This window comes from Melozone crissalis, unplaced genomic scaffold (genome assembly GCF_028551555.1).
Source record: "Melozone crissalis strain CALT ecotype California unplaced genomic scaffold, PUWL_Pcris_2 ptg000032l_1, whole genome shotgun sequence".
Classification (NCBI taxonomy): Eukaryota; Metazoa; Chordata; class Aves; order Passeriformes; family Passerellidae; genus Melozone; species Melozone crissalis.
This window is the reverse complement of record NW_026535810.1, coordinates 6,029,338-6,044,528: the sequence shown is the minus strand read 5'-3', so window position 1 is coordinate 6,044,528 and position 15,191 is coordinate 6,029,338. Positions and strand designations below refer to the sequence as shown.

General features: G+C 48.7%; 1 protein-coding gene across 1 annotated transcript in view; it reads left to right on the top strand.

Annotated features, from left to right (window-relative positions):
- Positions 1-898: 898 nt before the first annotated feature.
- LOC128940342 (acid-sensing ion channel 2-like) overlaps positions 899-15,191 on the top strand; it is a 478,332-nt gene continuing 464,039 nt past the window's right edge. Inside the window, 1 exon segment of the mRNA XM_054281699.1 lies at positions 899-1,684. Coding sequence (XP_054137674.1) covers positions 1,121-1,684 — 564 coding nt within the window. The 5' untranslated portion in view covers positions 899-1,120.

Sequence of the window (15,191 nt, the reverse complement as noted above, 5' to 3'; positions counted from 1 at the left end):
TAGCCCTGAGCTCTGAGGGGGCTCTGAGGGAGCCCTGAGGCAGCTCTGAGCTCTGAGGCAGCTCTGAGGGACCCCTGAGCTCTGAGGCGGCTCTGAGGTAGCCCTGAGCTCTGAGGGAGCCCTGAGCTCTGAGGCAGCTCTGAGGGACCCCTGAGCTCTGAGGCGGCTCTGAGGTAGCCCTGAGCTCTGAGGGAGCCCTGAGCTCTGAGGCAGCTCTGAGGGACCCCTGAGCTCTGAGGCGGCTCTGAGGGAGCCCTGAGCTCTGAGGCAGCTCTGAGGCAGACAGAGCAGAGACGCTCCCTCCCCTCCGCTGCCCGGCTCTTGCCCTGGCTGGTTTTTGCTCGGAGCTGCCGTGATAAAGAGAAGCGGGTTAATGCACCTCTTTCCAATCTGCGTGTGTGCGTGCGTGCAGCTGAGCAGCAGTCCCCTTCTTTTCTTTTATTTTTCAGCCTTTCATTTCCCCTCCCCCTTTTGCTCTTCTATTTCTCCCTCTGAATTAGCTGCCCACCTTTCCCTTGCAAATCACACCGACAGCACAGGCTGGGTTTTCGGGGTGGTGTTTCCTGCCCAAAATGGAGAGGTGGGGAGGAGGAGAGATGCCTGAATCCTGCAGCCGCATCCCCGGAGCTCGGGGAGCATCTCCCGGTCGGGCTGAAGAGATGCGGGAAGCAGCGTGCTCGGCTTTCCGCACTAGTTAACAGCCTGGAAGCTGCCTCCGCTTGTTTTAGGCTCGCTCGCTTAATCTCAGCTCCCCTCGGCGCGTGTGTGCTTGTGTGTGTGTGTGTGTGTGCAGGGGGAGGACTTTATTGCCATTGGCTCAGCTTTCGCTGCCCACCCACATCTCTTCCACATCACCTTGGTGTCTCCCTAAATAAAACCGGCCCTCCTTATCGCGCCGAAGAAATCAAGAGCAAGAGTTTGAATGGATTTTATATAAATATTTACCCTGACGAAGCTACTGCTGAGCTCGTGGGATAAACTCGCAGCAGCTGGTCTCACTCTGCTTCCCTCGCCTGCCTCTAAAAGGGTTTAATTACTTTGGAGAGGAGAGGGGAGAGATCCAGATCCCAGTTCTGGCTCCAGACTGACCCAAAAAGCAGGACCAGGATTTAAATGAACTATGGATCTGAAGGACAGCACCAGCGAGGGCAGCATGGGCAGCCTGCAGCCTTCCAGCATCCAGATTTTTGCCAACACCACCACGCTCCACGGGATCCGTCACGTCTTCGTCTATGGGCCGGTCACCATCCGGCGCCTGCTCTGGACCTTGGCCTTTGTGGGCTCGCTGGGTCTGCTCCTGGTGGAGAGCTCGGACAGGGTGGCTTTTTACTTCTCCTACCAGCACGTGACCAAAGTGGACGAGGTGGTGGCGAACAGCCTGGTGTTTCCTGCTGTCACCATCTGTAACCTCAACGAGTTCCGCTTCTCCCGGCTCACCACCAACGACCTGTACCATGCTGGGGAGCTCCTGGCGCTGCTGGATGTCAACCTGCAGATCCCCAACCCTCACCTGGCTGACCCTGCTGTCTTAGCTGCCCTCCAAGAAAAGGCCAACTTTAAGCAGTATAAACCCAAAGTTTTTAGCATGCAAGAGTTCCTGGCACGGGTTGGCCACGACCTGAAGGATATGATGCTGTACTGCAAGTTCAGGGGCCAGGAGTGCAACCACAAGGACTTCAAAACTGTGAGTATGAGCAGACACTCTGCTTTTCTCTTCTCTGGGCATGTGGACCATGGTGTTGCAGGACCAGGACAGCCCTGGAGGTCCCTGGCTGAGCTGTGTGGGTCTGGGGTCTGGTGTGGTGAGACAGTGGCTGCCAGGCTCTGGCATGGCAGAGGAGGAGCAGGAGGAAGCCTGTTGAGCTGAAGTTTGTTTGTTGGAGTCCTAATGGGGGTTTTATGGGGCCAGACCTGCAAAGGGTTTGTAGCAGGTCCAGTCTCCATGCTGAGTAAGGCCCACGGCTCGCAGTGTTTGCTCAGGGTCAGATGGATGCTGCTGAGCATCACAGGGGGCCTGAGGGTCTCTTGCCATGGCCAGTGGATGTCAGCCAGCTGAAGGAGGCTGAGAGGGCTGGACAGAGCCAACAAGAAGGGCAGGTGCTCGGGGCTGGTCTGAGCAGTGTCCAGCTGTGTCTCTCCAGGTGTTTGCAGCGTTGCTGGAACTCTGGAATGGGAAATTTTTCTTCTTGTTCCTGGTGTTCATGGCTCATAAATTCTGGTTTACTGCAGAGTGTGGGTAGCAGCTGGGTACCTGCCTGGTACTGTGTCCTTCCTGTGCTGTGTTAGATGAAAGGAGGGGAAAGAGAAGGAGAAGAAAAGCAACTGAGAGGCTGAGCTCTGATCCCGGTCTGCTCTGAGAGGGGGGAGGTGGAGCGAGCCGGGTGCTTGAGCATGCTGAGGGAAGGAGCTGCTCTGAGTTTCCAGCCTCTGGCTGGCACCCTGATGGCAGCACAGGCTGGCCTGGGTGCTGTGGTGGTACATGTGTCAATGTAAAATAAATATTACCGGGAGGTTGCCTGGCTGAAGTGATGCCCCTCTGTGCCGCTGGGGCAGCTGAGGGGACTGGGCAGGGGCTGCAGAGGGGGCTGAGCCCCACCCTGGCTGAGCTGGGGCGTGCTGGGCTCTGGGCTGAGTCCCACTGTGCTCTCAGGCCGTGCTGGGCAGTGCCTTGGCTCTGTGATCCCGGAGTCAGCAATGTGACAGGTTTCAGGTGGTTATTGCTTGTGAGTTCTGCTGGTTGTTCTGCTAGTTATGGTGTGTCCTGCAGAGAGCAGGTCCTGGGCAGGGTTTATGATCCCCTGGTTCATCAGCAGAATCTTTGTCTGGTTTTGGGAGAAGGGAATGTTTTCTGTCTGTGCTGCTTTGGATCTCTGAACAAATGAGTCCAGCTGACTCCAGCACCTAAGTCATTGCCATCTCCTGGGCTGTGCTCTCTTTACACCTTGGAGCAGGAACATAGAATTGTACACCTAAGTGATTACCTGTGCATATCTCTGATGTGTGTCTATTTCAAACTGGCCATTCAGGCAAACCATTCCCTTGTTTCTGCTCCCTGGGCAGTCTGAGCAGGGGTTGGGTGATCCAAGCTGTAGGAAGGCGTCAACCAAGTTCCAGGGAGAGGGGCTTGCTAAAGGGAAGCCATGTGTGAACAGGTCTGGACAATGGGATAAAAAAGGAGAAACAGATCCAAAAGTCCAGGGGACAAAAAAGTTGGGAAGTGAGGTCAGATCCCAGGAGAATGGACAGACCTCTCTTGACTGTGGCAAAGTGTGGGGAGTGGGAGCTACTCTGCCTGTGGACTTGCCAAGAATGAAATAAGAACTAGCCAAAAGCAAAAACCTCAAAGCCAGGGAGCAACCAAACTTTCAAAGCACCTGCAGGGCTTAAAAAGGACTTTGAAAAGCGGAAGACAGGAGCTCTTGGCAGCCCTCCTGGGACCCAGCAGGGTGTCACCCCTAGCTATTGAGTTTTTGAGATAATTGCTTCTGAAACAATGATTTTAAATTTTTTTTCTCATGGGGAATACTGTAGTTTCCAGAAAGACAAACATTCCCTGTCTGCCAAATAAATGCTCTGCTAAAACAGATCAAGGCAAGCTAGAAAGAGACAAGATATTATGGACTGACAGCACTTGTCCTTGTCAAAGTGAGAGATTGAGTGCAATACTTCAGCCCCTTGTGCAAAGCAGCTCCTACCTGAGCCAGAAGACAACATTGTCTCTGACAGAGGCAGGGCTTCCATCTCCCTGACTCCAGGTAATCCCCCAGGTTATGGAAATCCAGGAAGTAGCACTCAACAGGGACACAACAACCCTGTTTTTCTTCCAGATTTTACCTCTCAGATAAAAGGCAGGGAAAAGTGTCTGTTTGAAGGATGAGTAGGTGTTTCCACAGGGAGAATGCTGTAAAGGTCTGTGAGCTGCCTCCAGGCTGAATCAGAACCTCATGTCCTGGATGAATTTTGCATTTAATCACCACCAACCTGTTGCAGCTGCACACAGGCTCAGTGACAGCACATCCATCCTGCTGCAGCACCCGCTGGAGAGGAGTCATCACTGGAGCCTGATTTGTTTCCTGAAGGGAAGCAGGGTGTAAATCCCAGGGCAGTTCTGCAATATGTCATCAGGGTGAAGAACTACCAGGGTTTTATGTACACTGCCCAGATTCTGGCAGCTGGGAGCAGAGGAGGCAGGAGCTGTGCAGCAGAGGCTGCACCAAACAGGAGCTCTGCAATGAGGGGCTGCTGAGGAGTCCGTGCTGTGCTGCCTCTGGTGCCTTGGGGGGGTTTGTGTGCTGGGTGTCCCTGAGTAAAGCTCACAGTGCTGCTGCATGGAGAGCAGGAGCTGAAATGAAAACACTTGACTTTACTCTCCTTCCTCCTCCACTGTCCTGTTTAAATCTCTGACACTGCTTTAATAACAGGATGTGAGCTGTGTTTTCCCTACACTTCCTGTTCCTTCTCCCCCCAGTACCTCTCAGACAGCATTTCCCATGTTAAGGGCTGCTCACTGGTGTTATCTTATTGCATTTCATATTTCTGAAGTCCCATGCCATACCAAGCTGTTCTTCTCTGCAGCACAGTTCTTCATGTCTTCTCAAGGACTCCTCCTAGGCTCTTGACCCACCCCTTTTTATTCCAGTTACCTTCACAAGCTACAGCTGCTGCCCAACTAAGGACTTTGCAGCTGTAGCTCGTTTGGAGTAACTAGGACCCACTTATTTAATACATAGATCTTACAATACATAGATCTTAACAGGGACTCTCTTCATAAGGACCTACTTATTTAATACATAGATCTTACAGGGACTCTCTCCATACACTGGAGTGAGTACCCACAGCCTTTTTGCAGAAATGCCCCAAATGGAACAGCCAGGTCTTAGCAGGATGTGCTGATACTGTGCTGGCATTGCCACACACAGAACAGCAGGGAAGATAATGCAGAGCTCTGCTGTAGGCAAAGCCAGCGAAGAAGAGAAAATTGGCAGAACATGCTTTAGCAAAGCCATTCCCTTGGAGTATGTGGAGGAGGGAAGCCTGAGAGCAGCAGCCAAGGAAATCCCCTCCTTGCTTTCTGCATTGCTCCCCCCAGGAGGTCCTGGTTGGAGCTGACCGGGCAGATGGCATTTGCTGGAGGAGCTGTGCTCCTGCTGCTCCATGTGACATCAAGGTCTTCATCCCACTGCTGCTGAGCCTGGCACAGCCTGGGCTCACCAGCCCTGGCCACAGCACTGTGATGTTCTGGGAGTGCCTGTGGCTGTGCAGCAAAGCCTCTGTCCCAGGGCACTGGGGTGGCTCGTGGCCTTCACTGTTCCAGCCTGGGGTGATGCTGGGCAGTCACAGGGGGCACTGGCAGGAGGATGCTGTGTGGGGCCCAGCAAATGTGGAGGGCAATGGGGAGAAAACCTCTGAAAACCCTTTCAGCCCATGGGGCAAACACGGAGTGAGAGATGGGATGGCCTGGGAGTGGATGCTGGGAATGTGAGCAGCAGGGGAATGGGATCCCTCAAAGCTGAGAAATGCTCTCCAGCAGCACAGCCTGCCCAGCACAGCCTGGCCCTGCCTCTGGGGGCTGCTCTGGGTGTCTGGGGTGGTACCGTGTTCTGTTTGCTAAATGCAGCATTGGGCTGTGCTTCCTCACGTCCAGTCATTCCAGCTAACACAAACTTTTCCCTCGTGCCTGCTCTGCCTCATCAGGTGTCTATTTATTGCTAGTGGCCATGACAATTGAAGGATAGAACTAATTTATTTTCAATACACATTCTTCTGACCTACAGGGTCCACATAATGAAGTGTATCTCATGTGAATATAGCTATTTTAAGACACGAGTTTCTGTCAATCTATCTGGCTTTCTCTACACATATTTTTTTTCTGCCCTTCTTTCTAGTATATCTATCAGGCCAATGTTTAGTGAATAGCTTTGGCTTTTTAGACTAACTAGTCCATTCTCATCTGTTATACAATTTTCACTTTATTCAAGAAAAAAAGAATAGTACATACTTGATTCAGAAAAACATTACATTTCTTATTTACCAATTTTTCTGGAGAGTCACAACTTTTCCCAAAGTTTGCTCCACAGTCTGAGATGCCATAATGAGATCTGCCATTATGAAATGTGCAATAATGAGATGTGCAATTCAAAAGTGGTAACTTTTACACAAAGAGGCTGTTTTTCCAGTAGGAAATCATGTAGGAAATCCAGTCTGCACTGGAATATCTCAATTTTGCAGGTACTGTTGAGGGTCTGGGTGTGGGCACAGGCACAGAGGGAGTGCAGGGTTATAATTTTGCTGCTGGTGGTGTCTCATTGGGTGTCTAAAAGGAGGTGGATTGCTCCTGGCTCAGGTATCTAACAAACCCTGCCCTTGGGAAGTGCAGACACTCATTCCACCCAGTGGTTTACTGGATTGAATCTCTCTGTCCTCTAAGGATTTATTTTTAATAAATAAAGGAAATACAAACCCCTGTTACACTGATGGGGTTTGTATTTCCTTTATTTATTAAAAAATGGTAGGGTAATATTTTATATTTTGTAGGAAGTTTCTTGGATTGATGCCAGTTGAGATCAATGCTCATGAAAAACCATTCCTGGGTTGGAATGGTCAATAGAGTTAAAATCTAATGAAAGCTGTGCAGCTTCAGTGGGGCCTTTTGATGGCAAATCCAGTTTTAAGTCCTTTAATACTATGTGTTGGTTTGGCACAGCCTGGATTTTCATTGGGGCCACAGGGGTGGCTTCTGTGAGAAGCTGATAGAAACTCCCACCATGTCTGACAGAGCCAGTGTCTGATGGCTCTGAAGAAGGACATGCTGCTAGCCCAGTTGGAGAGGTTGGCAACACCTCTGTGATGACATATTTAAGAAGAAAGTACAAAACATCACCCGTTGTATTGGAATATGATCTCAATATTAGCAGGTAGATTGTGCCTGGGCTCGTCTGACCCTTGCTGCTGGCCAAAGGTGGCAACTGTGATATTTCACCTCAGAGACACCTTTAGCTGGCTGGATGCTACAGCTGGGCAGTTAACAAGTCCAGGCTTGTAGAAACTCAGTTTACCTCAGTTTGGAAGGCTTCAGGCTAAGGTGAAGAGGAAAAGGAGATGGATTCTGTTGGAGGGTTTAATCCAGAGTTTTATTCCATGGTCACAGACATCTGAATCTTGGTAACAGCTCCAACAGAATGCTGAGCAAATGGTCCTGGCTCAATTTAAGCCCAGGGACAGAGGGAGGGGAAGGGACAAGTGAGCACCAACCAGGTGGGAGGAGGAGGGTCTCAGGGGACGAGGGACACATAGACAGGCCAATGACCCCAGGCCTGAAGGGCATCCTTTGAACCTGACCAACCACACGATGGCCTTGCTGGAATGCTAAAACTGATTGACAGCCCAGCAGGGGGCAAGGGGGAAGGGGAAGAGAGGTATTGCCACACCTGGGAAGGGACTGGGGAGTTTAAAACAGGAGATTGCAACACACTGCAACATCGCTGTTTTACCCAGGGTGGCCTGGCAGCGCTGCTGGGGCCATGCCAGCACTGAGCCTCCCCTGCCTGGCTGCCCCCAGCCAGCCCTGCCAGGCAGAGGGGCAGGGGCAGTGGGGCAGCCTCCCCTTGGCAGTGCCTGCATGAGCAGAGGCATTAATTGCACCCACGAGGTGGTGGCAGGGCCGGCAGGGAAAGCATGATGGGCGATTGCCAAGGCAGAACCCAGACAAGATCAACTTGGTGTTGCAGGATTTTGCAAGGTCTTTGAATTGGTGGAACTTGTTGGCCATGGTAGCTACGGGCATGTCTTGGTTTGGAAAGCCAGGTGTCTGCTAAGGAAGGCAGGAGCTTCCCCTGAAATGGAAACTGTAAACCCCCTCCCTCCAAATTGTTATAAATTTGAAATTAAGGGGCTCTCAGGGAAATATATGGGAGCAGGAATAACAGTTCTTTACTAGGGAAGAAAATAAAAATAAAATAAACAATGCAGTAATACAAAACAACACTGATGGAGTCAGAACACAACCTGACACCCTGTGGGTCAGGCTGTTGGCAGCAGTCCCATTGGAATTGTGGCTCAGCCCTCCTGCAGTGTCAGGGCTGGTTCTGCTGGAGCAGGATCCTGTAGAAAGGTGCAGTCTTCCTCTGAAGATCCAGGGGAAGAGGCAGCTGCTGTTCCTCTGGGGAATCCAGTGGAAAGGCTGTTCTGGTGTCCCAGAAACTCAGATTCTATGCAGGTAGGAATGCTTGTCTCCTCCCCCTGGGCAGAGCCTCTCACAATGGGATACTGTAATTTTTATCAGCCATGCAGGGAGATTCAATAGCTGTTATCAGCAGGTGTCTCCCAGGAGGGAGGATTGGTTGTAGAAGAGATAAAGAAAAACTGCTCAATGAACAGAAGATAACTGCCCCACCTCTGACAGATGGCAATAGAATATACATTGCCTTGCAATCTAGGACAGGGCAGCAGCTTTTCTTCTAGTCAGAGAAGAGGAGGAAGTGAGGAGATGTGAGGGAAAACAACGTGGTGGCACCAAGGTCAGTGGAAAAGGAGTGGGAGGAAGTATGAACACTGGATGAAACAACTCCAAAGGAGAGAAACTGCAGAAATAGGCTGCAGGTTGTTAGCTTGGGGCATTGGTGCTCCACAGTTGGGATGCTGATCTGACTGCAGACCTGACCAGAACAGTGACAGTCCTCCTTTAAGATCTTTGAAAAGGCTCTGTTTGGATGTGTTTTGAGCTGTTTCTTAGCCAGCATGCTGCCCTCCCTCACTCAGGCTTTGGGATGGGAATGATTTAAACAAGTGGGAAGTGTCAGGAAGAGGCACAGCCAAAGTGTCAGAGCCAGCTGGAGAGCAGAGGGGGATGGATGATGAGGGAGATGAGGCATGGGGAGGGCCCTGGGAGAGGAAGGACAAAGAATCTGTGTAAGAGCCAGATGTGGGCTCTGCTTCCCTTGCTGGAGCAGCTGGCACTTGGTTTGGAGGAGAGCAAGAGCCACTCCTCACTCCTGAGTGATTCCCATTTGTTAGAGTTATTTATCAGGAGTCCAGATGAGAGCTCCTTCGTCCTCCACACCCCACCTGCCCAGGGGTTTGCACTCCTCATAGCAGCTGGAGCTGGAGAAAATGCAAATCCACCCTTGGGATGGGGAAGAGCTGCTGAGCAAGGGGGGAGTCATTGGAGTTCCAAGGATAGAGGAGATGTTTGAGGGCTGCCAGGGTTTATCAGAATTGTCCTGGGAATTGTGTGAGGCTTTTCTTAGTGCTGGAAATATCTCTGAGTGCAGCTTCTTGTGCTTCAGCTCATTTCTCCTGGACAGACTCTGAGAACTGAAGTGCCCAAAGCAGTGGAGAGCCAAGGTTGTCAACAAGAGAGAGCAAATCTGATAATCATCTGGCACTCTGTCCTGGTGCCTCCTTGGCCCCTGGCTCTCTGTGACTAACACAGTTCATGTCACAGGCTCTCCCTGACAACTGGCCTCGTGTGAGCGAGTTCCCCTGGGTGCAGTTTGCTGTCTGCAGTGGGTGGAGGGTGAAAACACAGGAAGGTTTCACATGTACTTGTGCTCTGTCTGCAGGAACCAGACTTAGTCTAGTCATGTCCAAAGCTAGAAGTAAAGGCCAGGAAAGACACTGGAATATACAAAAAACCCCAGCATGGTTTCCAGCTGGAGAGGTAAAGTAGAGCAACAGAGCTTGTCCATACCCCTCCATGCAAGGGTGCTTTGGAGTCTTCTTGGCACATAATAAACAACGTCCCAGATGTCCTCCCTTGAGGAATCTTTGTGTTTATCTGACCAAATGCAGTGATGCCCTGGGAAAAATCATGGTATGACTCCTGTGGGTTTAATCTAAACCCTCCCTGAGAGGTTCTGACTACCAGGTCCATGATCCCCATAGACAGAAATGGGTGAAAATTTAAACCAGTTGTCATTAAGTTAAACAGGAGAAATTTTCACTTGATAAAAAATGAAAACAGGTCTGACTTCAGTGAGGGCCTCTGGCCTCTTGAGGTCCCATCCAAGCTGAATTATGATTCTATAACAGAAAGCAGGTGCAGACCTGCTGGGTCTTAAATCCTTTTGCTATTTTTGGAGCATCTAATTTTTTCATAGAAACATAGAAACCTGGAATGGTTTGGGTTGGAAGGGACCTTTAAATCATCCAGTTCCACTCTCCACCATAGGCACCTTCTATCCCAGACTGCTCCAAGCCCCATTCAGCCTGGCCTTGGACAATTCCAGAGATCCAGGGGCAGCCACAGCTTCTTTGGGCACCTTGTACCAGGGTCTGCCCACCCTCCCAGGGAAGCATGTTCTCCTAATATCTTATCCAAACCTGCTCTCCTTCAGTTTAAAGGCATTCCCCTTTGTCCTGTCCCTACACGCCCTTTACCTCCATCTCTCTTGGACCCCTTTGGGCACTGGAAGGGGCTCTAAAGGAGATCAGTCTCTTCAGAGCTTCTCTTCTCCAGGCCAAACAGCCTTGCAGGACCTTGCACTTGGCCTAGATGGACTTTGTGAGGGTCACTCATTCTCACTTCTCCAGCCTGTTCAGGTCCTGCTGGATCCCATCCCTTCCCTCCAGCGTGTCACACAGCCTGGTGTCATCGAGCCAAAATCCCATTGTTCATCCCCAACAGTGATGGAAACCACAGCTCCAACCCTGAGGAGCTCTGCCCATCTCTGACCTGCTCTTGTGCTCAGTTCACCCTCAGCCTTCCTGAGAAATGAAAGCCGCTTTGAGAAGACAATCACCTTCCTCTCTGTGAACTCTGTGCACAAGTTTGCATTATTGACCTAAGGACAAAAATTGCCCTAAAATGCAGAGTTGCTGACAGCTCTGTCTGCACCGAGCATTGAGGCATTCACAGCTCTGATTCCATAATGAGTCTACCACAGTTTCTCTGAGCAAACCCCTGTCTTTTCCCATTTTCTGAAACTATCCCTATTTACTTTAGAAGCAGACAGTGGTGATTCCATGAGAAAAAACCCCTCAGATCCATCACTAAGCTCCTGCTGACAAAAAATGTGTCTGGCAGCTCCCGAGGAGCAGCAGGATGGGGAGGTCATGTCCAGCATCTCCATCTCCCCTGACAGGGTCTGGAGTCCCTCCTGTCACTACAGGACACAAAATGAAACTATGTGGACACGCAGCTCTCCAAGGTAAAAAAGAGGGATGTTTAATTTCTGACTCCAATATTTATAGATTTCCAAAATGACAGTGGATTGGAGGGTGACAGTGCCACTTCTTCAATGACACTGGACAAACCAGCAGTCCATCAAATTTCTCCTCCTTCATAAAAGAATGCAAAACAGTAATTATTTACATAAAGTGTGTGAGAAAGTTTGTTACAAGAATGTAAACATCAGAAGGCTTAGTAAAACTTAAAAACCAGGGGGATACCTCCTATGCCTTCCCAAAGGCATTTGTCACAGGATTTATGCCTGGAGTGGCATCCAGGTCAGGCTGGCCATGCAGCAGGGTTCTGCATCCATTGGCGAGGTCAGGGTGATAAGGTGATAAACTATCTTGATAAGGGGGGTGTCAGGTGACTGGATTGCTGCCACAGCTACACCAGCTCTATATGGGACTCAAAAATCCAAAACCACTCTGCCTGCTGGGCTGATGAGACCCTGCAGCATTCCATAGGAAGAGCTCTTTGGGAAAACAGACCCATGGAAAACTTTCTTGCTTACAAAGTAATGACAGCTATGAGAGGGCTGGGAGTGGGGAGGACTCAGATCTTCCGGAGGGAGGAAATGGTGATGTGTGGCTAAATGTGAAGGTTGTGAAAGTCAGTTGACACCTGCATCTGCTGAGAGGTCATGATGAAAAGCCTTAAACAGGTTGACTTTGTTGAGGGATGAGTGCAACAGAATGGTCCTCTAGAAGCTTGTTGGGACTTCCTGACCTCTGGAAATCCGTGAGGAAACCTCTCAGGCATTAGAAGCTCAACAAGCTAAGAGGGAAAATGAGGTAGATGAGGTGATCATGTCTGGCTCCATCTGCCGTGGATTAATGTATGAGACCTGCACCAAGAAAACAAAATTGCCCTTGGAGGTAAAAGAGACTGAGAGTTATTTCAGCACGACTGCCACCAGCGTGCTCAGGGCCATCAAGAACCAATTTCCACCCAGCCATGAATATTTACAACCAAGCACATGCCATTACTTGAAGAAAAGCTGAATTGTTTTGATCATTTGTTGCTGTTGTGCCATGGAAGGAAGGATTTAGCCTGTGTGTTAAGGCAAGGAGCATGAAGTGAAGGAGTGAAGGGTAATGGAAAATGCACGTATATTTGCTCAGGGTGAGATGGATGAAAGGAGGCTTAATCTGCACTTGGATTTCCCAGAGGAGCCCATCGAAGGGAATGGAGCCATCAGGGATTTTCATGTGCAAGAGGAGCTGCGCAGTTGTCTGTTCCTGTCAGAGGAGGTAGTTCTGCTTCATGATTTCCTCAGGGACTGAAATTTGAAAAGAAAATCAGAAGTGAAAAAGACTGAGTCAAATTTCATCTCCTCCTCAGGTGCTCCCCCGCACTGGTCTGGCCTTGCCACGAGAAGGGGATTTCAGACTCTTGTCTCATGCCAGGTCTGTAGGCTTCCCTTTCAGTCAGTCCAAAGGTTGTCCACATCTCACTTCCTGTGTGAGTTTTTTGGGAATTTGAGTCTTTCCTGAGGGAAACTGATAGAGATGAGTCTGTCCACCTTGCCTATATGAAAAGAATCCCAAACCAAAACCCAAACCCCCAAACTAAACCACTGGAGGTCCAAAAATTTTAGAAATTTTATTGGGAACAAGTTTTAGCTGCTCTATAAAATTGAGTTTTCATGATGCTGTTTCAGCAGTGATGAAGACTAATATATTGTTACAGGGCTTGCAAGGGTTGCAGGGTGAAGAGAGAGATGAGAATCTTGACCTCATTTTCAGAAGGCTTGATTTATTATTTTATGATATATATTACATTATAACTATACTAATAGGAATAGAGAGAAAAAGTCTCAGAAGCTTGCTATGCTAAGAATAGAAAAGGAATCAAAAACAAAGGAGCTCTCTCTGATTCTGTCCCAGAGAGAGCTTGGCCTTTGATTGGCCCTTAATTGTAAACATCCAACATGGGCCAATCACAGGTGCACCTGTTGCATTTCACAGCAGCAGATAACCATTGTTTACATTCTTTTTCTGGGGGCTCAGCTTCCCAGAAAGAAAAATCCTAAAGAAAGGATTTTTCACAAAAGATGTCTGTGACTATATATAAATGTAATATGAAGATAGGCATGAAATTAAAGTAATTTAAAATGAAATTAAAATTAAAAACTATTAAAACTTATTTTGCTTTTTAAAGGTTTTGTCATTATTGGAAGAAGAAAATCAAAGCAACCCGTTTAGACATTTTTTAGTTTCTCGTTCCATTCATGTTTTCCAGGTTCTCTGAAGTCCCACGCTCGTGCAGTGGAGGAGTAGGGCAAAAATTTAACTTTATGAAAGGGGCTGAATCCCATAACAAACAGTGAACTTCATCCCATAATAGTGAGTCAAACTTTGGTTCACTGAAGGTTTGAGGGATATTAATCTTAGGCCAGGAGAGAGAATAAACAAAACTCAGGCAATGCTCTGGGTGATTCAGCTGTGTTACTGTGAGAGGGGGAATTGAAGGGCTCCGTGACAGGAGGCTCAGGAGAAGATTATGGAGCTCTGGAACAGCAGGAGGACAGGGAAGGACAGGATTCACATGAGGTTGCTCCATGACAGCCCAGCAAACATCACTACAGTTGCCATATATATATATATTTTATTTTTTTTTTATATATACGCTAAATTAATTGGAGAGGAGAGTTAATGAGCAGTGGGAGGAATTCATAGAAGCTTAACCCTTGATTATCTAAACTTCCAACAGCACCCTCCACTGCTCCCTGGCACTGAAATGGATGGTGAATGCTGAGACATCCAGGAAACCTCTCCATCCCTTCCAGGGCCTCCTGCAAGGCTTTGGAAGAGCAGCTCATGGCTCTGTTGTGTGTGAAGTGGTGTCAGCAGAGCTGTGAACTCCTCAGCAGCTCTCCAGTGATGGAGGAACCTGTGAAAGATGAACCAGGATGTCAGAGAGGTGTCAGTTCAACCTTGAATGGGGGATGGAATTATGCATTGGGACATGGGGGGACTCTCAGCCATCTCTAATGGGATGGTTTAGCTGCAGGGGACCTTGGATGGGAGCTGATATTCACCACCAGGTTTCTTGGTGTTTCTGTGAGCAGGTGAACCAGAATTCTGCTCAGAAGTACAGATCCTGTTCATCATACTGGTATTTTTGTCTGGAAATACTGCTGGGATTAGGGTTAGGGGTGGGGATCAGTATCTCACAGAACATAACAAGTTGTGTGCTCTTCAGCTCAGGAGCTGCTGGGGGGCTACAGCAGTCACACTGATATATTAATTATATATTAATTTCTTCCTTTGAAGCATTTACTGTTTGGGGATTTTTATTTTTTTTAAATGAAAAGTGGCAAGTTTTCCCATAAGGCTTTGGGAAAACTGCTGCTCTGGTCATTTCTCAAACATTTCCATTTAAACCAATCTTTATATAAAAGATGGGAACAGTTTCCATGGATAGCATGACCAGGGTGTGGAGATCATGCTGGGGAGAAGAAGCTGCTGTGCTGGATGTTAAGATTGATCCTTGTTAATTGAGCTGCATTTTTCATCCTCCACCCTGGCCTCAGATGCTGCAGCCAGCATCCCTCCTGCAGATGCTGCAGGATCACTCACAGCCATTAACTAATGCTAAATTATGATGAAGCATCTCCTGAAATACGTGTGATTTGCACATGAATAACACATGGATTTGTTTCTGTCAGGTATGGCAGGAGTTTGGAGCTGATCCACACCAATCCCAATGTTATGTTTGCCCAATTATCCCATCAAAAAAAAAAAAAACCCAAACAATATTTAAGGTAGCAGCAATTTTAATTGAATAGTTTAGAAAATACATAAATAAGGGATAATTTGGTTCAAATAATAGCGCATAAGCAAAAGAGAACTGTGGGGTACGGAGGGCAGGGTTCTGGGACCCTTGCCACCTCACGTACAAGCTTGCCAAGTGAAAGTCACCCCTTATATGCCATGTGTCAATGTCATCTCCTATTTTTGGTTCGTCATATCTCTATCTCCGCCCTCATTACCACCCTTATCACGCATGCGCCACCACT